Source organism: Dermacentor albipictus, chromosome 6, assembly GCF_038994185.2.
Source record: "Dermacentor albipictus isolate Rhodes 1998 colony chromosome 6, USDA_Dalb.pri_finalv2, whole genome shotgun sequence".
NCBI lineage: Eukaryota > Metazoa > Arthropoda > Arachnida > Ixodida > Ixodidae > Dermacentor > Dermacentor albipictus.
Window position 1 is genome coordinate 80371080 of NC_091826.1, and position 24804 is coordinate 80395883.

Consider the following 24804-nt stretch of genomic DNA (forward strand, 5'->3'; position numbering starts at 1 on the left):
TAAGGCGCTAAAGAGCGATAACGCCTTATAATGATCGGAACGTCATCACCTGGCGCATCCACCTGCAGTACGTGGTACGCGCGAGCGGCGCATGGCGGCGCAGCAGTCGAGCGCTGTGCACTGGTCTTGGGCGTAAATAGAAGCCCGCCACCGGGCTGCGTGCAGATCAGCAGGTGGCGCAAGCTTACGCATACTTAGACAACGCCAGTGGATTTTCTGCATGATCTTTCTCTCTTTTGTGTCCCTCTCATGACGTACTGTATGCTCGCTCCAGCCTTGAAAGGCACATTACTCAATGGATAAAGGAAACGGAAACGTAGCTTTATTGATACATCTTCGATAGGCTCTACAGCCGAATTATCCAGGAGCAATAGACGGAGGCGTCAAAGGCCCTGCGTTGTGAGCTCGTTGTTCAACTCGGTTCCGGCAAGAGCCGTCGGTGTCGGAGATTCGTAGTTGCTGTGGCTCAGGTCGAATGATGCGGCGAGGACGTTCACGATCGTCACCGACATGACGAACGCCGTCGCCACGTTGTTCAGCACTATGGCAGGGCCCCGTTGGCGCGGTTTGCCTAGGTCCAGGCATCCGAGCACGATCAGCAGGATACCAACGACAACCTTAGGAACATGTGATGAAAGAGCGTGTGACGGGCAGGCATTCGTACAACAGCTTTAACCCTTTAATTATACCAAGCCCGAGTATACTCCTCCTAGCTTCGATTCTAAGTAGAGCCAAGAAGACAAGAGTGAACGTGCATGTAAGAAACAGAAACACACACACACACACACACACACAGCGCAAGGGCGCATATAAGGTACTGTAAATTGGGCTAGTTGCAATTGATTCATCGTTACGAACTGAACTAAGCGTTAACACAAGGGACGAAGAAAAAAATGCACAACATGAGCGCTGCATGTCGGGCAATTCTTTCTTGGTCCCTTGTGTTAGCGCTGATTTATGTTCGTAATAAGAAGGGTAACATGTTTGTGCCTTTGTTGTAATATTTTTGTCCTTGGCTTTGAAAGCGAATAGACTTATTTGCCAATTTCGGCCGTTTTCGTGGTTGGTCGGAGGTCTGTCATGTTCCATGGTCAATGATTGGACTCGGGAAGGAAAGCGCTGGTTCGTTCGTTCGCTCTCTCGCTCTTGCTCTTTCTTTCGTTCGATCACTCATTTGTTCGTTCGTTCACTCAGGCTCTTCGCTTACGCTAAGGATCGTGGACGATAGTTTCTGCACATTATTTAGCACTACTTAGATAGAATGCCAATGGATAGACCAACCAGCTCGAATTAATGTCTTCGTCCTAATCGTTTGTTGTGATGTCACCGAGGACAAACTGTATTAATGCATTCGCATTTTTAGAGCACGTCACGCACTTTCCTGGGGCTATCTATATATCTATGATTGCATATGTTTGTTTCTAACCGTCTTCCCTCCTACCTGGCTCAATGGGTAGTCAGTGGTCGAGTGGGTAGCGCATCGGACTGCTCTGCTGAGGTTGCAGGGCTAGATACCAACCTCTGCACCAAACTACGTCACTGGGTATGTGGCGATGTGTGCATATACGTACCGCTCTTCTACGAACCTCTATCACACCGACATTGGTCACTGTAGACGCGGAACTGGGGAGGTACCGCTGTGCGAAGCAACTCTATGACGCCGGCTTGGAGTGCTAGGTACGTGCCACTTGGTCTATGCTGGTCTCCAAAGAACGTCTTTGACACCAACTTGGGTCACTGGGCATTTGTCAGCAGCTGTGTGCCGCTGTTCACTGAACGTCTTGTCAACTAGGTACGTGCCACTGGGAATGTGCGGCTCTATACAAGTACGAAAAAGATCCCTTAAATTTCTACTATGCTGAACGTGCTCGGAACCCGCGTCCAAATGGTTCTTCAAGGACAACAACCCGACTCATTAGCGGGTTGATGTCCTTGTTTGCTACAAATGCACTGAGTATGTGCTGCCTTTCAAGGAGTGCCTTTCACGCCAACGCTTAAACGAGCTGCGTCATGAATGCACTGGGTACGCGCTGCTCTTTAGTGAACCTCTCGCCAACTTGGGTGACTGAGTATGCTCCATGATTTTTGCGGCGCTCAGTGAATAATTCTCAGCGTTCGAGCCCACCGACGCGCCACGCTTCTCGTCTCGGAAGCTACTCGCGGAGTTCCCGGCAGTGCCGCCAGATGGCGCAGCGTGATCAAAAAGAAGCGCGAGAGAGAGGAACCCGGCTGCCGCATGACGCCTCCCTCAGCGTTCGTACGCACCGGCACGCCATGCATTCCGCAGACAACGCGCAGTCTTCGTGGCGGCGGCGCTAGGTGGCGCGGAGTGTTCTTAAAGAATCGCGAAAGAGAGGCCCCACTGCTGTGCGGGCCTCATACGTAACTCGTTTCGACGGTGGCAATGCGTTGTGTGGCTATATTGATTCAGTGCTAGCGCATTACCGTCAACAGTCATAGTGAGATGGATTCTGAAGCAATTTATTTTTTGTGTAGCCTACAGATTTTTTGCTTGCCGGAGCCGAGCCACGCTCGTCAACTCCGTTCACGGTGTGCACTTGAGTTTTGGCGCTTGAACACCTTCTTCTATGCTTTCGATTCCGTTCGTCATCACGTGTTCAGATATTTATGCTCGAAACTAGCACACGTACGTGTTGAGGAAAAGTCTCTTTTTCGATCCAGACGTGAGAAAGTGAGAAGCCACACACATTATATGTTGTTACGGTCAAACTGGGACCAGCACCAGGAGGATGGTGATCTGTGCGATACGGAAGAGATTGAAGAAGTGCGAGGGGGTAGAAAATGGCGTCTAGCGGGAGAGTTAAAGAAATGGTTCCCCGTTACAATATATTTAAAAATCAGATATAATGCGCAATAACATGCGGGAATAAAAACATAATGGTAATTGTTCCACATTTCTTTTCGAAATAAGTTGTGGTATTAAATGTTAATAGACGCCGACGCAATCTAAATATTTAGTCACTCGCGCTCACCACCACAGAAAAAATAATTAAACTCAGCTCTCCAAAAAAAAAAACCGCTCGCAAAGCTCTATAATTACTTCTTGTTCTGCGACCACCTTATTCGCCGATTTCCTCAGTATTCTCTAACTTGCTCACGTGATTTCGTATTCAATCATCGTATGTGCGTTCTTATTTGTACCGTAATCGACCAGGGTTTTTCTGATCTGCCCCATCAGACAGTAAACGAAACCTCCAATGGCAAATTATTCTTTCCATGACACACTGACCTCCAAAGGGCAGCGGCTAAGGTACCATGATCGCAATTTCGAAAGTTGCTTGTTCTAACTGGCTTAATAGTATAAGAGAATACAGGCCGGAACTATTTCTGCTTCCCACAAACGTAGAGCAGTGAACGTACACAAATGAAAGTGCACGAATAGACAAACACCGCGTAACGCGGGAAATGCAGATTCGGCTAGCAGCTGCTTCAAGCTGTCCTTTCGGGCCACTTTCATTTCTTACTATTTCTATATGTCAGCAAAAAATAATAATAATTTCCCCTGTGCTACGCTGGCCATATTTTCAATGCGTATTAGCGTCAAGTCGTTGTTCATAACAAACGTCAAATTGCGCAGAAACGATCGACGATGACTGCCAATGTAAGCGACCAGACCGAACGACAGCGCCCCCCGCCCTCCCGCTTCCGCTCCCGTTACCCTACTTCCCGACCCTCCCCACAGCTCCATTGCGCGAGAGCACACGCCCTTGCCCTCTACACCTCTGCACCGCAAGTCCGACCACCGACCATTATTCGCCGCCGACCGTAGACCACAGACCGCCGACCATCGTTAACAATGAAAATGGGCGAAAGAGGCAAAGCGGCAAATATTTAAAAATCGAGCCCACTGGTTCCGCTTATTCTGCTTGGCAATTTTGAAAGATAAAGCGTAATAAGTAATGTGACACGAACGTCTGAAGACGCAACCACGAATCCGTGGACGAATCCGTATACGAATCCGTGTATTGCCCATTATTGCCATGGTAGGTGGTAGGGCACCCAGACAAGAAGTTCAAGTTAGTGCGATTCTTTAACGTAGCCGCGGCCACCCTCATCCTCGCGCTATCTCGCCTTTGTGCGTGGCCATTGGCCTAGTGCGGTCACGTGGTATTTCGACCGGTTAGCGGTCGTGTCTATTACATTTTTTTTTTAGGAAAGGTTCCAATGCATGATTTACGCCTACATGCATATATGAGTAAGGATGTATTGCACCAAATACAGTTTCAAAGCGAGTACACGTAGTAAATGTAGCACGGAAGAAACTGAAAGCTATTTGCTCTCGAATGCGTGTTGACACGGTCGGAACGAGGGCGCTAGCGGTGCTCCACGTTGGAGGGGAGGGCATTAGAGGAGCTGGGAATAGGGAAAGGGGAAATGAGAGCCACCTCAAAATTTATTTAGGAAACTCATTAACTGGTCGATCTCAGCGCCAAAGCCTTCGGTATGTAGTAAACTTGCAGGAAACCACGTTTCGAACGAACCAACGGGATCATCCAGTCCCACTGTGAAAGGCTGTTTATGACATCAATAAGCGAAATTCGCCGCACTCTTCCTCGACTCGCCTCCTGTCGGCCACACTCTCACCTGCAGTGCAATGGAGACGCTGGCCAGCACAACGACGAGCGTGTAGAACGGGTGTCGGTGCCCCTGCTCCAGTGCGCGCTTCAGCTGCGCCGCGTTCATGGTGAGCAGGGCGACGTCGTAGCAACCCTGGGCCACCGTCTTCTTGGTGGCGTACCTGTTGGCGGCGACGGGCGACATCTCCTCGCTGCCCTGCCCGATCGCCATCCCGTCGTGCGAGTGCGACTGCGTCAGCCAGCGCCGCCACGCGAGCGGGATTAGACATCGTCGCCCGGAAGCTGACGCGCAGAGATGGCCTCTGAGAAATTTTCTACTAGCCTCTACTAAATGCGATTGGGTTTGCCATACTGCGTTGACTTAGCCATGCTATATGCCATGTTGTGCGCATTTCAGATAGTTGTTTTCTTTTTGTAAATTTCGTTTAAGAAAGGAAAGAACCAACCTCGGTTAATTTCTATCCTTCAATGCATTTGGCATGCTTTGCGAGGTGGTCATTCGTGGCATTGCGTTCCACCATGTGTTATGCGTGGCGCTTTGGAGCACCATTTCGCAAAGATCATGCAATTTCGAACCCCATGCGGCGTCACAACGAGAGCGCCTCGAAACGCCGTAGCTGTCACGCGGGAAGAATGGGAGAAGGTTCCCCTTACCATCGGTACCACCGCACGGTATTATCACACTACCATTTCTCTTTTTTTTATTTTTACCACTCTGTTAGACTGCACTGTATCGGGGCATCGAACCACGAAAACGGTTAGACAGTCACAAGAAATTACGGTTGTTTCCCAAAAAAGAAAATGCTAAGCGCATTCATCTGTGCCGCCCTGTTCTTGATTATGCATCTGTAGTTTGGAGCCCGCATAAGCAGTTAGAAATTAATAAACTAGAGGCTATACAGAAAAAAGCTGTGCGATTTATATGTAATCGTTACGATCGAGACTTTTCGCCCTCTTTAGCACTTTCTTCCTTGAACCTAAACACGCTCTCTTCGCGTCGCCGTGTCGACTCATTAAAATTCTTGCACTCCATTGTCAATTCTTCAGTTAGGCTCTCAAATGATAATTACATTAACTTCACGCCGGGATCATCAACAAGAAGACATCATGACCTAAACTTAATACCCTACTACGCACGTACTAACATGTTCAAATTCAGCTTCTTTCCCCGCTCAATCGAAGACTGGAATTCATTACCTGGATCCATTCGCTCATGTTCATCCCAAATTTTTGCAACCGCCATCCCAGATGCATAATTATGAGTATGGGTATGGGCATAATCAGGCATGGGTATGCCTGGCAGCATTTGTATAACATTTGTATAACTTGTGTATTCTTTCACCAGTGCTCTTCTGTGCTCTTTAATAGTGTTCACTTGTGTTTACCGCTGTATATTCCCATGCATTTTCTGTACATTTTCCTAACCCACTCCTGCTATAGCGCAAATTGCGCTGCAGTATGTATAAATAAATAAATAAATAAATAAATAAGTTAAACAGTGGCCACGGCCACTGCAGCGAGCTTGGCAAACGCTTGTAAACGCAACGGAACTGAAAACTTGGCTAGTTTGTAATCATTCATTATACGTATGGTATAGCGCTTAACAAGACGAGGACAAGCACTTAGTCTAAATGCTTGTCCTCATGTTGTTTTGCGCTACTGGACTTGTAATGAACACTTGTAAAGGGAACGCGCCGTGGCGCTTTGCACTCGAAGCATCTCGTAACTTCGGGGGTGACTATACACTTACGAACCTGGGCCCATATATTCACAAAAGCCTCTTACGCTAGAATTGTTCGTAAGAGAACATTCTGGCCAATCCCGACACTGGACCTAATCGCAACGAAGGCAGCCGGACAATGACAAAGAAACAGCACACTTACGAGCGAAGCGCTTTGTGAATTCTGGCTCAGTTTCTCAGCACATTACTGCTTTCGCATAAAAAAAGAAAGAGGCAAAGTGCAACGTGGATTGCACGATGCAATAACGCGTGGCAGTGCGTCGTGGATGCGAGGAATCGCTTATATGGCGCATTGTACGGCACTGGAAACTAAACGCGCGTATTGACAAACGATGCGTACTTACGGTGAGCCCAGCCTCAGTTTTCGCCATGCAGCTCGCAGACGCGACAATCGAAAGAGCATAAATTGTGCAAGCAAAGGACAAGCTACGTGTATAGCAAACCGGTCGACGCTTCTCCTCCTCTTTGTGTGTGCTTCGTAAATGATGTGTACGGGAACCTACCGGGCAGACGCCAACCCGTAGAAAGGGGTGGTAAATGTGTAAGCTTTTGTGAAAACATGAGACGTACAATACCCTGCCAGAAAATGCCTTATATCTTCCTACTGCCGCCTGGGCAAAACCTGAACGCCCTTACTCCCTCCCGTTATCATTGAAGCACTTGACCAAGGTTATCAGTCGCTGCTCACACAAACAAATGCCGATCTCTTTTGTTCTCATTCTTCTTAAAAGCCATAACTCTGTCTCGCAGGCTGAGCTGTTAATCCTGTAGATTCTGTACCACCCGAGATCAAGACGAAGCTTTGCCTGACGTTACGATGCGCGTCCCTTCAAGACTTTTAGTTTAGCGTACGAGAACGCAATGTAACGAAAACGTTATAAAACAGGGCGCTGTCTGGTGCCTCATCCCAAACCTATCCACATCAAGACGATTCATTAGCAACCATCGCATCGTTTCTATGACGACGCGTCCCGCTAGGCCTCAGAACGATCTCGGAATTTGGACGCGCGAAGCGCTCATAACTGGCGCTTCGTGTGAGTTTAAATAAAGCGGAAGCTCATATCAAAAGTTACTGGCGATCAACGATAGTGAGAGCGTAGCCATCTCGAGAATTCGCGCTGAAGCGTAAGCCAAGGGTGCCGCCTTGGTCGACAACGCTATTTCTTAGCGTACGTAAACATCATAACGCATGCTAAACTCACCAAATGACGCACTTTCATATAGCCCGGAGCACGGAGCATGCGGTATTTCTTTACGTGCGTAATACGCTTACATTTGGTTGCAAATGGTTTTCTAAAACTCTAATGCTGCCATGAACATGCGAGACAGGTATACTATTCTGACTCATGCAGCAGATACTCCACAACAACCACGCTAAAAAGATCCCTCGCTCTCTCCTGCGGCGTTCAAGGCGCCATCTATTGTGCCCCACCTATGACATCATAGACTCGTGCGAACCCGCGTAGACGCCAGTCATCGGGCGATCGTTCAAGATCGTCAGTTACTCCCGAGTGAACGCTCGCCGCACGCATACGCACCCCGATCCAACACTCTATAAATAAACATCGATTGTTAACGCGTCCCGCCGGTCCTATCAGCGCTCCTTTGTCGCTATCGGGCACGCTCGTCGGACATCAACCTTCCAAAGGTTACCGTAGGCGCACCGCAATAGCGAGAAAAAATGGCCAGGCTTAGCTTAGTTAAGCCACGAATGCGTTGCAAATTGCGCGGCCGCGCAATATGCGGCCGCGCGCGTCCGCGCCAGTCGGGGCCCAGGTTTTCCTCCGTGACGTCACGCGCCGGCGCAGCGCCCCTAGCGGGAGGAGCGGGAGTCAGGTGGTGGCTGCGGCCGCGCGCGACCGCGCGAGTTGGGGCCCAGGTTTTCCTCCGTGACGTCACGCGCCGGCGCAGCGCCCCTAGCGGGAGTCAGGTGGTGGCTGCGGCCGCGCGCGACCGCGCGAGTTGGGGCCCAGCTTTTCCTCCGTGACGTCACGCGCCGGCGCAGCGCCCCTAGCGGGAGGAGCGGGAGTCAGGTGGTGGCTGCGGCCGCGCGCGACCGCGCGAGTTGGGGCCCAGCTTTTCCTCCGGCTGTCGTGACGTCACGTCACGTGGCTAAATGGTGGCTGCCCAGCCGCGCCCAAGGGCTGAACTGAGTGATTGCAATATGCAACGCATAAAAGCAAGAAACGAGAGATCCAGGACACAGCTATCGGCTTTGCCCCAGCTATAAGAGAAGACGTTTCGCGGAGGAGAAATGAGGAAAGTGAACAGTGCTCTCTTTATGATCTGATTAAACTTACTTAATTTGACACTTTTTTGACTCATTTATAGTGGTATTTTTGAGATCTTAATAATGTCCAATTGGTATGCGCTCGATTTAAAACAGCAATATCGCATATATATACCTACCTCCTGCCCTCCGGATGTATACGTGATGACAGCACCATCAACAAGCCCGCGTCGCACAGAAGCCATGAACGGGATTCGATTCCGCGGTCAAGTTTCCAACCGCAAAGAGAAAGGACCGTCGCGACTGGAGCTTTCAAATTTCAGCTCTTCCGTTGAGATAAAACTCTATTTTGAAGATTCCGCCATTTGCCTTGAGTCTTGACGTATGCGTGACTAACGTAAGCTTACCTAAGCCGTGGGCAAAGGTGAACTCGCGATTCGTTTTTGCAACGTGACGAAATTTTTGACATTTTGCCGAATAAGATGTTCTGGAATTTGCCGAATAAGATGTTCTGGAAGGAGCAGACGTAAGGCTTTTGATAAGATATAAGTTTCCTTTTTAATGAAGAAGTGACAGTTTCAGCCGAATGCCGAATTACTGATAGTGACAGCAAAGTATTAGACATCCACACAAAGGTTCGCTGTATTACAGGCCATATAAATTGCAGTAAACAAGCGTAGGGTCACGCACGCACAAGCAAACATGCGTCTCACTCGATGACCGCCAACACTCGCTGTCACAACACTGGTTTGATCAAAGGCGCAAACAAAGGAGACTCAAGGCTTCTAATGCCTCTCGTTTAAACCCGTCGTCAAAACACGCTGGTGACATCATAGTGCAGCCCACGCGAGATGGGCGGTGCGATGATGGCAGATGATGATGTGTGACGAAAAAGACGACGCTACAAAATGACCCATTCCGCCCCCCACAGAGATGGAATCCAAATGAAGAGTATGTGCCATGGTCTCTACATTTATTCGGGAAAGCGAAGGCGAAGCGTCTAGCCCGATAGAAAATGAGAGCGCGTTCCTGTAACTTTAGATTACACGACGTCCAACACTTGGCGCGCTGGAAGACAGCGCACACGCACCCACCAGCCATCTCGGCTCGCCCATCATTTGCACCCGCTATAGCTTGCCTCCAGGAAGGGTTGTGGGCTGTGTACGCGCTCCGCCGCGCAGACTGCAATGCGCAGCCACGGCCGGACTAGCGGAGGAGATGCGCGCTAACCTTAAGGGATCCCTGGAACGGTTTGGACAAATTGCGTAGACACGCTGCTGTAAAACGTTCGCGCCACAATTTAAGTGAGGCGTCTCATATTAGGAGAGCGTACGGACGATTACAAGTTCCTTTCCTCTCTGGCCATGCTTTTTCTTCTCACCTCGTTCCCCGAGCGCTCGACGTTAAACTCCGCTTTCTTTGGCTTGCGTCATAATGTGACGTCGTGCCACCTACTTCCGGTTGTCTTGGAGCCATCGCGCGATGCCTCTCCAAACTCTCCGCTAGCCGCCTGGCCCTCGAACCCCAGCTCAAGCTGTCCAAGCAGCGTGCGTTGGGAGCGTTCTGTCGTAACGTCGAGCGTGTTTTGTATTCTGGTAAACGCAGACTAGCTGAGCGTTTTGGCGGATGGGCGGAGACGTAAAGAATTTCCATACTACTATTACTGGCATTTAAGGGGCTTTAGCGTAAACGAGAATGGCCTGAGGATCCTGCATGGTGCAGCCACCCGGTGACGCATAGCTTAACCAGCCAAGCACGGAGTTAATATCGCTGTAACCAAGTGCAAAATATTTTAAACATTTAGAACGACAATGTGTTCACGTTACGCTACTGCCAAAAATTTTTCACCAGCAGCAAAGTCACACTTGGTTTCTGCTATGCACTTGGTTTCTTCTATATTAGCTTTGTATGTCTGCCACCAGGTGACTGCATCCTGCAGGTGGCTCACGTTGGCGCCTCCGCCCATCTGACAAAGCGATATGCGTTTACCGGAATACCTGACACGCTGAAACTCCCTACTGCGGTAGTAATCCTCCAGCATGAAGTGAGGCCGTAAACGCGTTGATCCTGGCGTCGATCGCATACCGACAGCCCAGTGCACTGCAGCCACTCCGCTTCCCCGTTTCCTTTCAGAGGGACACGATGTAACAGCTTGCCATGCCGCCGATGAGGTTTGCAGGTCACAACACAACAACGACGATTCCCGGTCCTCACGAAAAGAAACCTCGAGACCAACACTGACCGCGCATCCCGCCTCACCACGGAGCACACCTGCTCTGTAACACAAGCAGGCGACACTTGCTGTGTGCCGGAATTGCTTGAGTGTATCTATAGATTGTCGTTCTGCATTATTTTTCCTTTATTTTTTTATAGAATCAAAGTAACCAATATTCCAACTGTTGCGAACAGCATTTGTTCACCACAAAGTTGGCAAAATTATCGATGACGCAACATGGGTCACCGGATAAGTCGCCCAAGTGACGTCATGCGCGACAGCTACGTATAGAGTGTAACGGTATGGCTGAAAAAAACAGGGGAGCAGCGCCGCTGCGATCGGCAGCGATGCACATTTCTAAAGATTTTAATTTTGAGGTTTTACGTGCCAAAACCACTTCCTGATTATGAAGCACGCCGTAGTGGAGGACTCCGGAAATTTCGACCACCTGGGGTTCTTTAACGCGCACCTAAATCTAAGTACACGGGTGTCGCATTTCGCCCCCATCGAAATACGGCCTTCGTGGCCGGGATTCGATCCCGCGACCTCGTGCTCAGCAGACCGACACCATAGCCACTGAGCAACCACGGCAGGTGATGCACATTTCTAAGTCCTTGTAATAAATTACACACTTTACGCGAAGCGTTTAAGTGTTTCACTTAATGGTTAGCGGGACTTACTCTAACGACTCAGCACGTTTGCACAAAATTGTCAAAATTGTTTCAGGGTCACTTTGCCACTTCCCCTAAAATCATGCTTTATCCTCTATTATAATTCCCTGTACTAATGATGGTGTTCTGTGTGAAATCATTACTCCCATTGACGAACATTATGGCCTTTCCGAGTCACCTCTATTATTTTGAGCGTGGTGTGCGGCATATGAATATTAATTACAATAAAACAGTCGTAACGTCATTTACTAACAGACGTTCGTAAGTTCACTTCTGATTGTTCTTTTAAATGACGTTCAGATAGCGCGAGTGTTCCAATTTAAGCATTTAGGCGTTATTTTCACAGAAAATCTTTCTCCTTTTCACAAAAAACTGCATTGAACGTTTAAGCGAGAAAGCCCTCAAAATCTACATTATACTGGCTCCGTACTTCATCGAAGACTTCACGCGATGCTTAGCTGCTATTATATAAAACGTTAATTCGTAACGTTCTACGATGCGCCTCCATATCTTGGTACCCATACAAGCAGTGTGAAATAAGTTCACTTGAACAACGAAAATCTATTCGTTTCATCGGCCATAGTTAAGAGCGCACTAGCTCAGGTCGACCTCTCTGTCTTTCCTATCAATAAATTCTATTCATTCATTTAACTTAACCCCCAACCCCTCTTGTTACGTTACCACACTGAATCTCTAAAGTTGCTGCATGTCATCATTGATTCAGTTTCTGGCTTATGCAAACGCAATCGTATCAAACTTGCTAAAAAAAGTTGTATTCATAGTTCTCATGCTTTGAACATAATGCTTTTTTCATTATTTTTTTGCTGATACTAAAACGTTGAAAGATAATTTTTTTCCGTGTGTATGCAATAACATGTTGTATTGAATTGTCCGGTTTATTCCTTGTAAATAACTGAGTTTCTAGTCGTCATAAGTGTGTACTTTTGGAATACGTAATTTGCTTTACTGGTATTATATTTTTCTTTGCCTGTGTTCCCTTGCCTATGCTGAGTGCTACAATTATTACTTGCTTGTGCATGCCTTTTCGTTTGCTAACTTACTCTTCTCTACTTTTTCTCATCCTGCTATAGCCTTATATTAAGTCTGCAGTAAATGTACACAGCATGTCCTTTTTTTTTAACGGCTGCAATTTCTTTAATTGCCTCTAGCACACAGCACTATTCTAGCCTTTGATCAAAATTGGTCGACGAGGTGTCCATTACTTCTACGAGAAACCGAAATGCCGAATTGAATAATTACCATAATTACGCGAAATAATTTAGTTAATTTTTACGACACATATTTTAATCTATAAATTTTAGTTGACGAGTTCGCAAGGCATATCTACTTGGACTGCACCAGTTTTGAGATACTAATTTTCATAGTGTCCGACGAATTGCATTGATGTTCTAATTAGTTTTGTGCTTCCATGCATAAAGCAACGTTTTTCTGCAAAGAGTGTAACTGGAACGCCAATGCATTTCGTCGGACACTTCGAAAATTAATATCTCGAAACTGGTGCTTTCCAGAGAATTCGTTCCAAGTGGATATGCTTTGCGAACTCACCGGCTATATTTCGCAGATTGAAATTTGTGCCGTAAGGTGATCAATAAGGAACTTGATTACCATAATTAAGTCAATTATTAACTCAAGCATTTTGACTTCTCGTAGATGTAATGGCCGCCTCATGGAGCAATTTAGATCAACGGTTAAAATCGTGCTATATGCCACAGCCAAGTTTTAAAAATTTGATATATGTGTGCATGTATGTATGTATGTATGTATGTATGTATGTATGTATGTATGTATGTATGTATGTATGTATTGTGGAGATGCGCGACCCTCGCGCCTCCCCTGATGTTTTTGCCGCATAGCGCGTCTCCTGTGGTCCCGCTTCGCCGCGTGGCCTGCGTGTCGTCAGCGCGGTCGATGTGGTTGAAGCGCAGTCCGAGAGATGGCGCTGGTGTTGCGCTGCTGCGCGGTTACTTGGGTGCGGGAGCGGAAGGCGCGAGTCTCTTGGGGTTCGAGACAGGAAGCGGGACGGACGTGCTGCACGTGCAGCAACCCTCTTCCCCGGCGGGTCGCCGAACAGTGCGGACATTCCGCGCGCGCGGCGACCGATTCATCTGCGAGACCGCCTCGCGTGGCCGCCTTCGAACGCGCCACGATTCGCGTGACCATACACGCGAACGACCAGGCGTTGGGATCCAGCATGGGGCGAACATATTCGCTCGCGAGGACGCGGTGAGTCGGACTTCTAGATTTGTCGCGCGCCCATCGGCATGTTTTGTGGATAGCAACTCGGCTAGCAGGCATTGATGTATGAAAGGTGCAATAAATGCCCTTGTGATTGTTTGCACTACTGTGTTGTCGTTCCTTTGTCCCAAGAGTACGGTGTGAGAATCCCACATCAGACCCCACATCTGGCTGCCCAACGTGGGGCTCTTGGGGCATCGGACGATAGTTTTAACAGTTTTGCTTCGTTCGAGACCTTTGTTTGAACCGAAGCGTAGGCCTAGCGTGGATTTTGATCGCTAGCATCGGCGGCGTGCTTTCTTGAGCGAGGCGACGGTGGCTGTAGTGTGTTTGAACATGTCAACGTGCTAAGCCTTTTCGCAAGTGTTTTTTTTAATGACATTCGTCGAGACGAGAGCCACGTGGTCTGCATCCTGGGAGAGCGAGGCTGAGCGCCCGCGGAGCGTGGCAAGCCTGAAGCGAGTGAGTACGGAAGCCTCGTGGGTGGTCCGAATTTCTTATGTAAATAGCTTCTTCTACCTCTTTGACTCTGATGAAGTCGCTTCTCTGGGAGCCGGGTGGCCGCGGGCCACGGGTGCCACTACGGGCTGACTGGAATTGCGGCCTGGCACCGGGCACTCCGACACCGTCTGGGACGGTGGGTGCCGTCAACTCGGATGCTGTGTGCACCGAACGGAGTAGGACCACCTCACAGAGCTGACGTATCCTCGCGGCTGCCTGTTTTGCGCCCATTTTGGGTGTTGTTTGTTTTTGGATGCCGGTTGTTGTCAGGGTAGCGACGCTTTAGGCCTAAGGCTTTACGAAGCTGCCTGTCGCACGTGGAGGGACACAACCTGGTAGACCGTGACGTTGAGGTGTTGCACTTTGCTTACCTCATTCTAGTTAGCCTCGCACGAATTGAAATTACTCGTTCGACTCAAGGAAGCGAGCTTCGTTCACGTGAACTTAGCATCTGAGTAGCTGCCCGATCTTTTGCTAGCCGAGTTGAACATCGTACCACGTGGGCGATGCGCATGCAGAATTCCTCTCCCTTGCACTACCGTAGTGTTTGCCGAGTGTGTTGAGTGTACGCAGATGAGCGGAGTCACCCCTGGCTTGCTGTCACCTGCACATCGCCTGCGCTGCTGCCCCGGACTACGGTCGAGCCACCCCGGGCGATGGTGATGCTGTGGCCAGTTCGGCGCGGCGACTTCGGCGGCCTCCTGTATCCAGCTCACAACCCTCGGCGGCGGACAAAAGAGCCGGCGGTCACCGACAGCTACTGCGGCTCCCGCCAGCAGAGCGAGTCGGCGCGAGCGACGCTTGCTCGTACCGACTACTGCGTCGTCGTCTCCGGAGCCCTGGCCTGGGATCGTGCCGTCGAGGCTGCATAGCCGCTGCTGTGACCGGCGGACGCCAGCGGTGTACCCAAGGACAATGTCGGCTCGCATGCTATGGACAGCGTGTGGACATTTCCTCAGCGCGACCACTGTTGCATGTACCACCCTGTTCGCGAAGCACGGGTTAATGTTAGACCGTGTCACATGTTTCACCGGAATAAGAAGTGATTTAAGGTTTGGGGGGATGTGGGGATGCGCGACCCTCGCACCTCCCCTGATGTTTTTCCCGCATAGCGCGTCTCCTGTGGTCCCGCTTCGCCGCGTGGCCTGCGTGACGTCAGCGCGGTCGATGTGGTTGAAGCGCAGTCCGAGAGATGGCGCTGGTGTTGCGCTGCTGCGCGGTTACTTGGGTGCGGGAGCGGAAGGCGCGAGTCTCTTGGGGTTCGAGACAGGAAGCGGGACGGACGTGCTGCACGTGCAGCAACCCTCTTCCCCGGCGGGTCGCCGAACAGCGCGGACATGCCGCGCGCGCGGCGACCGATGCATCTGCGAGACCGCCTCGCGTGGCCGCCTTCGAACGCGCCACGATTCGCGTGACCATACACGCGAACGACCAGGCGTTGGGATCCAGCATGGGGCGAACATATTCGCTCGCGAGGACGCGGTGAGTCGGACTTCTAGATTTGTCGCGCGCCCATCGGCATGTTTTGTGGATAGCAACTCGGCTAGCAGGCATTGATGTATGAAAGGTGCAATAAATGCCCTTGTGATTGTTTGCACTACTGTGTTGTCGTTCCTTTGTCCCAAGAGTACGGTGTGAGAATCCCACATCAGACCCCACAGTATGTATGTATGTGTGTGTGCGTGATCCGAGTCACTTTGAAGCCTAAGAGCCGACCCTTGGCACAAAAGCGTGCGACGCTGTGCTATAGTCGGCTCAGCACGACTTGTCACGGTAGAACAACGGAGGAAACAAAGACGGGCAGAAGGAATTCGTTTCCTCTGCTGTTTTACAGTCAAAAGACAATGGCGCGACAGTTAATCCCACGCGTATATGAGAGTCACCCTGCAGGAGTCAACACCGTCCGCACACGCATACTACACTACTCCATATTCCACGATGCATGCAGATCACTAAAAACTTAACTAACACGATAAAACACATGCACACACAGAAAAAAAATATAAAAATATTACTTCAGACGCGGACGAGGCCGACACGATGGGTTGGGCATCCATGGCACGGCGACCGAAGGTAATCTCGCCGCCGTGGCCAAAGCGATGGCTGACGAATCGGATGGGATTAGAAACTTCCCGGCACAAGATAGAGCAGCTCGGCTCGAATCCTTACGACCGCGGAGGGCAACGACAACCGTGATTTGCTCTTGGCTCTTGCTGGGGCACCAGGTGGTGAGGAGGACTAGTGCAACGACAAGGTTTAGCCTGCGGTGCTTGGCCCGCGATCGTTCTACCAGCACACGGTAGTCAAATATCTGTCTCGGTGTAAGGAGAGCAATAAGCATAGAACTGTATATTTTTTCTTTCCTGCACTGTAAAATAATTTACACCCCTAAGGGTTTTTTTCGGTGTCTATAACTAACCCCCTAGCACCCTTGAAAAAGCTGGGTTTTATAGGGAATTACACCCTTATGATGGTTATTCTATATTCCAATAACACCCTATCCCTTGAGGGTGTTTTGAACAACATATTACCCTTCGACCCACGGGGTGTAAGGGTGTGATCAGGAATATATTACCCCTTCACCTATCGGGTGTAATAAGCAATATAATAACCCTTGAAGTATGACATGTTGAAGCGGGTACATATGCACTTCATTGTTTGTTTCGTAAGTCTACAGTCAGGCTAGCGCACAGAAATGTTATGTATGGTGTGCATACAATAGGTAATGTGTTTCCAAACACACGGCAAAGCAACTTTGAGAGAAAACACATAATCATGTGTGAGTGTTCTGCGTAAAATGGTCCCATTTACCACAGACACAGAGTGACTGCATGGAGGGTCATTTATTCTAGCCTCCTGTACAATATTTAGAGCTTGCACTATGCCTTGTATGTGGTGACAAGTCTTGTGGCCGTTCTACGTTGAAGAACAGTCTCATTCAAACCAAAGTTCCAGGGCACAGGCGAGGATGATGTCTTTGTGTAGCTCCATTCCAATGTCCTAAGGCGAGCCATCATAGAGAAGCCATTTCTTCATTGATTGCTGTAGCCATCTGCTTCTTTTCTACCTGCAAAATGATTTGCTGCAATTTAATGTCAGGAAAAGTACACGAAACATGACAAGCTGCGCTTCCCTGCATCATTCACTTTAATATTTCAAGATCACATGATGAGCAGGTTAAAGAAAACAAGCACAGATAGTGCTTACTTCAAAGAAATCGTTATTTCGAAAGAATAAGGCATTTAATCTGCCACATCATGAATGTAGGAGAGACGGGCTACACAATTATATGAGGGCAATTCAGAAATTATTGCCTCCAAGCCCACTACTTTGCCAATATTACAGCAAACTTTTTGAACTCTTTATCATTGATGCACTTATGTCTAAGCTATCGAATGTCACTTGCCTCGCCTTCCTATTTTTTCTCGTTCTAGAGTAATCGAGCAATTCATGGCATCCAGTGGTGACGTCCAGTTGAAACAACAGGCTGTAATTGAATTTCTGACTATGGAAGGTTGTGTGCATATAAACATTCATGGTCATCTGACTGCAGTTTACAGGAATGCCTGTGTTGACGTCAGCACTGTGCGGACGTGGGCAAGGACTGTGAAAGACCAAAGTCTTGCCTCATCAAATCTCCCGGATCTGCACCGAAATGGACGGCCCACAATGGCTTCTGATGAGGGTCATGAACATCAGGCAGATGAGTTGACTCGGGGCAATTGCAGGATCAAGCAACACCAGATTGCAGCAACGCTCGCCATTTCTAATGGCTCAGTGGACCACATCATTAAAGACCTGCGTTACAAGAAGACTTGCACTTGTTGGGTGTCACGGTAACTGACGACTGACATGAAAAAGTCGAAGCATAGCCAACAAGTTCAATTCTTCTTGTAACCCAGGAGGTCCTTAATTATGTGGTTCACTAAACCAATGGAAATAGCGAGTGTTGTAGCAATCTGGTGTTGCTTGATCCTGCGATTGACCCGATTCAACTCGTCTGCCTGATGTTGATGATCCTCATAAGAAGCCGTTGTGGGCCGTCCAGTTCGGTGCTGATCCTGGACATTTGATGCAGTTGAATTTTGATGTTTCTCAGTACTTGCCCACCTACGCACAATGCTGACTTCAACACAGGCATCCCCGTAAACTGCTTTCAGATGGCAATGAATGTTGAAGGGCGCAGAACCTTTCACAGTGAGAAATTCAATTACAGCCCATTGTTTCAACCGGACATCACCACTGGATGCCATGCATTGCTCAATTACTTTGGAACGCAAAGAGATAGGAAGATGGGGCAAGTGACATTCTATAGCTTAAACATCAGTGCATTAATGACAAAGAGCCAAAATGTTTGCAGTACTACTGGTAAAGTAGTGGGTTTGGAGGCATTACTTTCTTAACCGTCCTCATATTACAGCAATAACGCTGGGCAGTTTGTTTTTGTGTGTGACATCTGACCCAAAACTAGAATTTAGTGATCTTAGGCTTATAAATTCGCCTCACTGGTGTGCTCTTGATCACTTAATTGTCATGGTGGTTGCTCTGCAAATGTTTATCAAGCATGGTTCCTCTAAAATATTTGACACAAATATTTGTAACATATTCAACGAAAATTTTAAAATGTTAGTTGAGAGCATTACTTGTTTCGTTTTCCTGTTGTTCTCTGTATACTAAGCATCACTAAGCTGACCTTTACTTTTTTCTTAATCTCTGACTTACACAGTGGCTGGTAACAACCCCTCTGTCAGAACTATTTGGCATCTCTACTACAAAGAAGCCATACCTGCACCTTCTGACATCATCTTAGCCATCTTCACTAAACAAGCACATAATCCTGCTGGTATTTTTACTACAGAGTTTTTCACTAAAGATCTTCCAAGCAAGAACACTTTAGCATTTGATCATTTAGATGCTTTTAACTGAAACAACACAGTGAATCCATCATGCTTAACAGAAGTTTAGCTGTTTTAATCAAAGCACAGTTAAAGCCTTTCATGCATGAAGTTTGTGATCTGCTTTCACTTGATCTTGCTGGTTATATGATTGTGAGTTACACTGAGATCAAACATTCTAATGGCCAACATCTTTCATCTGTGAAGCGCAGAAAACTTTAGTGCACTTGTCAGTGTTGTTACGGCATTCCTATATGTGATGATTAGGCTGCTGGCTGTTTAGCACTGTAGTAGGTACTGTAGTAGGTACAGGGTGATCATTTTTAAGTTTTATGGAATTTTAAAACATGTCCTGCGGCAGATGGCATAATTCTTGTCCTTGAGCTAGATTATTTGAAGAGGTGGACATTACTAGCATGAGAAATCATAACACATGCTCAACTAAATAAAAAATCACTAATTAACTTCATAACTAATTATATTACTGCACATATTGCAATTTATGAATTGTAGCCAGTGAGCTTGGAAGACGTATGCATTTGAACTTCCAGGATGACACCAGTATAGGAATATTTCCCTGATAAAGACCAATACACAAGGGTGTTCCCATTACTTTTGTGCGTCAGTGCATAAAAGCACATTTTGTTAAAAAAGTAAGTGGAACAACAGTGCATTTTTACAGCAAGTTTGATGGTGCATATCTCCAAACTGACGCCATTCTGGAAATAAATTCCAAGTAGATACACCTTGTAATCTCACTGGCTGTGATTCGTAAATTACAATATGTGCCCCAGATATGTGGTGGCGCTGGCAAACACTCCGAGGGTTCTACTAGGAAACATAAATACCCAAGAAAGTGATGGGGAAACGGCGCCCACCGTAGCTCAATTGGTAAAGCATCTAACGCGTAATGCGAAGACATGGGTTCGTTCCCCACCTGCGGCAAGTTGTTTTTTCATCCACTTTCATTTCCATTAATTTATCATTTCTTTATTTCATTTGTTAATCACAAGTAATTTACCCTAACTTGTTTTTGGTGTCAGTGTTTGCTGGCTTCTTAGGATATGATTAATAAACATTGGGTTCCTCGGTTAAGCCGCTTTCTTTTCGTTTATATTAGCCATAATGCAATTCATTCGAAAGATAATAAAATTTTCTAATTAGTTTAATATGTTTTGATTTCTCGTGCAAGATATACCTGACTGTTTGAATATTCCTGCTCAAGGACTAAAATTATGCTATATGCAACAGGGCTATATTTAAAAATTCCACGAAACTGAAAATCATCACCCTGTATAAAAACAGTGTGAATTGAAAAACAAGCTTCAGTGAACCTTATTGAATCGGCAAATGGCCAGTGTAACTAGTCTGATCATCCTGGAAATCTTTTGTAGCTTATAAGCATAGTGCATTTCAATTCCACATTTAAGAGTGCAAATTTTTCTTGAAGTCAGCTTTTTCTTTTTAACACCTAGCATCCCTGCCAGTTTGCTTAAACATAATGTTGCATGACTTCAACAGTACTGCACAATCAGACTTTTTTCTGCTCACAGTGTCTAGTGATGTGTCTTTAGCAGCTGAGATAATTAATGTTCATGCAGATAAACATCAGTAAACATTGCAATAACTGCCAAGAAAATGCAATCATGCGTTTTGTTTACAAAAGAGCATGTGCTCTACCTTCTGCCAGGTTTGTTCTCCATGTCAGGCTAGCACGGAACTTGCACAAGAGGTACCTTTTGCATCCATGAAGATATATTATGAGGTTATCAACCATAACACTTTAAACTATTTTATGAAACAGTTATTTGTACAAAGATAGAAAAGGCACCAATTTTGAATTTATCACATTTGGCTTAGAGTACCATAGTATAAATGGCTCAACTAGTACAGGTACGCAAACAGGCTAGTTGGTATTGATCGATGACATTAGACAATGTGAACTCGACAAAGGTTGGAGAAAGAGGCGATAGCATTTGTTCCATTTCTCGCCACTTTTGACAACCCTTGTACAAGTCTGCGCTGTCGAACATCATGGATCAACTAGTGCAGTCTGAAAAAAATGCCATGAAAGAAAACTTGGCTTTCAACCTAGACAATTCTGCCTGTTAGGTATTATGGTTTCTTTAGAACTTATTTCTTTATACAAAGTCAGACCCATCAAGTAAAGCTTGCTGAGAAAGAAATGAAGAACAGCATCAACAGCTCTCAAGGCACATGCAACAAAGGAGTCAGAGCATCAAACACATTGCAAGAGTATGCTCTTTCTTAGGCAAACTGCATTTCTAGTTTCTTAAAGCCTATATATTTATTTGCCACAGCTATGGGAAGATCACAAGGTGGAAAAGATGTGTTGGTGCAATTTCAACTATTATGTACAACAACAAAAGGTAAAGCACAGGAAGTCTCACTGCTCCTCTGTCTAAATGACATTCAGTTTCATTTGTCATGTCCACTCCTATCCTGATGGCAGCAGAAACAGGAAGACAGCAGCGTGGTTCAGAAAGCAGACGAAGGAGCTGATATCCTAGTTGACATAAAGAGTAAAGAAGGGAGCTGGTCAGGCCATGTAGTGCAGACTTGAGACATCATTAACTAGTGCAAAAAAGACAACGGACGACAGCTAGAAGCACACAGGACAGAACTCTAGGCTTCAACTGAAATTTTGGCTACACAGAAACATAGGATTCAGGGGATGCGACCTCAACGCAAGGAAGCAACATTTATCTTTCCTTTTCCCTGCCTGACACAGGAGGTATCGGAGCAAATCGATCGGCAGGTTCATTTCGAGATACGAACACTCTTTTTCGGTGAGAGCCAGGGAAGGGGTGCTTACACACCTATCACCCACTTTTCGATGCAAAGTGCTTCGAATATTTTCATGTCGACCTGCACCTAGAGCCGCCTGGGCAGATGAGTGCTTTGAAACTGCTCAGTGCATGAGCACTTACAGCAATGATTGGCCAGGTGGCCACCAGCCATGACAGCTGCCCTATCTTTGTTCCCCCAAGCGGTCGTTTAAACACCGACCTGTTTGGCTTGAAGAACCATAGGGCAGCTTTGAGTGCCTTGGTGGCTGGTGGCCACATGGCCAATCATCGCCATACGTGCTTGTGCACCGAGCAGTTTCAAAGCCATCGTGTGCTCAGGCAGCTCCGGAAGCAGGTGCATAGGGAAATATACGAACCACTTTGCATAAAAAAAGCGGGGAATAGGTGTGTAAGCACCCGTCTCTGGCTCTTACCAAGAATGTTCGTAAGTGAAATTAACCTGTTCATAAATTTGTTCCGATAGCTCCTGTGTTGTTTCAGTCCGTCGACATTCTGTGCATTCCATGTTTCTGTGTAGCAAAAATTTGAGTTGAAGTCTAGAGTTCTTCCTTATGTGCTCCTTGATGTTGTCTTTTTCACGCTAGTTATTGATGTCTCAAGTCTTCATTGAGCACCAACTAGCCAAAGTGCCTTCTTCAACCATGTAATGCATAGGGCAGATAACCGGTGGCACATTCGAGTTACAGAATGGATGCCAAGAGAAGAGAAGGGTAGTCAAGGACGGTAGAGAAGTAGACTATGATGAAGTCAAAAAATTTTGCAGGCTTCACTTCGAATCAGCTAGCACAAGACAGGGGTAATTGGAGCTCACTGGCGGAGGTCTTTATCCTCCGGTGAAAAAAATATGTAGGCCAATTGTGATGAAAAAAGTATACCTGTCGGCTCAGACGTCTTCACTGTCTTTTCAGCAATGTGTAGGCCCATGACAGCCAGTCGGTTCCCATGCAATTGCTTCATGCTGACTGTAACTGCATGGGCACAAGAAAAGAATCCACCATTAATACCAACCGAGATTGACCACTCAATACGAGAACCTCTCAAAACTGCAAATAAAATTAAGCATTTACCAGCTTAATAAATACATATATAAAGGCCAAGAATAGTTACAATAACCATACACTTTATACCTAGACATTAAAATAAGGTAGTGAAACGTACTATAACCGTAGGACGCTCAGTGCAATTCATTTCAGAAATACTGTTGACAACTGACAGGACGCCTTAGGCAGGGTTCAGTCACACAACAAGAAAACAAATAGTAGTAATAATAAGCACGCCTGCGTGAAACCAAGAAACGAGTACAAGGACGAGAAAAAAATTTATTAGGCTCGGTGTGCTTATTTATACAAAAAGATAAATTTACAAACAAATAGCGCAACCACGCATTCATCCGCAACAGCACGACAGCTTCTATAACAAACGAGCACAACTTAAAGCGATTGATAAGTACATAGCCGGGACGGTCGTGGTTCTTTTGTTTTGCATTAGTTCTAGTCATGAAACCACAAGCATTGCAGGCTGCCTGCGCCATTACCTACCACGGGACCTCCGACAAAAAAAAAATAAAATAATAACAATTGAGTGAAAGTACACAAGCGACATTTAATACGGTTGTCACACTGCACACTTTTGGCCGCGATCGATCCTGACTGGAATCGAATTTCTGGACGCGTTTGGCCTCGTTGCACAATCGGTGGACGGGAGCCAATCGCGGTCGAAAATTTCGATCCAGAACGCGCTCAATCGTGCTCGAAAGTGGCCGTGTGACACCGGTATAAGTCTGCGCCCATCTTTGGTAACAGAAAGAACCAATTAGTCAAACCAAAGTATTATTTCCCTGCCTGCGCCGAATACTGACGCGTAGCAGTACTTAATTCTCTACAACTCTAGTTGAGGACACGTGAACAATGAAACATTCATTTTTTTTCTTTTTCACATTCGGTGCCCATAGGCTACGCCTGGAGTACATATACTACACTCGCATCCAACACACCTTGCGCTGTCCTTTAAATAAATTACGCGAAAATTACTACCACAATAACGCACCATAAAAAACGCGACGCTGAACGTGGCTACGTACGTACCTTTTATATGAGTAGTTCATGCGCCTTGCAAAAGGCCCTCGGTTTGAAGGCGGAGCGCTGTCACGATCTGTACTCTGGGCACGCCGTTTCGTTTACGTAGTGGATGGACCATGTTGACGATGCATTCCGCCGAAAAACAAAACGTCCACTTCATCACTGTTCAGGCCGAATGAAAGATGTTTTCTCCTTCGCCACGAATGACGGCCGTCGTAGGCGTAGTAAACACACTGTCACAAAGAAACACCGATGTCGTAGGCCGCTGGTGCCCTTCTTTCTCACGCATAATCTCGTCGCCTTCACTCCGGACGCTCACTTCGCGTCGATGAGCACAAAAGTACACGAAAACAACGAGGTGGTACAACCTAAACGCAGCAAAAAACAATCTAATTACTCACAACTTCAAGAATGTCACGGAGAACACGCACATGTGCTCCCGGCGGCCCGCCGCGAGACGCAGGAAATGACGTAGCGGCGTTAGCGGCGACACCCGTCGGGGGAAGTTATTTCAATTTCGGTTTCGTTTTCAAGGCATAAAAACAAATATTCTTTTAAACTATGTGTGTGTATTACTTTCAAAGCTATTTATTTTACGCTACCTCTAAGCCATTTTCTGTGTTTACGGGTAGTTTCACTGGAAATTTATTTCCAGAAACATGGGCTGATATCAAATCAGATGGGGCAAAGGTGGGCTGGTAACTGCGTGTAAGTGAATTTATTTGTCGATGCTATCTTTTTGTTTGTTTGCTTGGACGTTCATTTGTAAAGAGACGTGGCCCTTCCTG

At 47.1% G+C, this 24804-nt stretch overlaps 1 protein-coding gene across 4 annotated transcripts; it reads right to left on the bottom strand.

Moving 5' to 3' along the window:
• Positions 1–303: 303 nt before the first annotated feature.
• Positions 304–24449, bottom strand: LOC139046932 (ninjurin-2-like). 4 transcript variants are annotated; one of them, XM_070520864.1, is made up of 3 exons: positions 24418–24449; positions 4606–4827; positions 304–617 (listed from the first exon to the last, which is right to left on the bottom strand). In XM_070520864.1, the coding sequence occupies exons 2-3, from the start codon at positions 4807–4809 to the stop codon at positions 384–386; spliced, it is 438 nt and encodes a 145-aa protein (XP_070376965.1). In that variant the 5' UTR covers positions 4810–4827; positions 24418–24449; the 3' UTR covers positions 304–383. The 4 variants fall into 4 exon arrangements, with proteins under 4 accessions (XP_070376965.1, XP_070376963.1, XP_070376964.1 ...); XM_070520862.1 differs by lacking the exon at positions 24418–24449 and adding an exon at positions 7542–7650; XM_070520863.1 differs by lacking the exon at positions 24418–24449 and adding an exon at positions 6684–6960.
• Between the last annotated feature and the right edge of the window lie 355 nt (positions 24450–24804).

Excerpts from the sequence above, each read along its gene's own strand:
- LOC139046932 (XM_070520862.1), bottom strand. The coding sequence starts at position 7,580 with ATGCTCCGTGCTCCGGGCTATATGAAAGTGCGTCATTTG. Across the intron at positions 4,828-7,541 it reads ATATGAAAGTGCGTCATTTG|TCGCACTCGCACGACGGGAT; the intron begins GTGAGTTTAGCA and ends TGGCTGACGCAG. Across the intron at positions 618-4,605 it reads GCGTCTCCATTGCACTGCAG|GTTGTCGTTGGTATCCTGCT; the intron begins GTGAGAGTGTGG and ends CATGTTCCTAAG.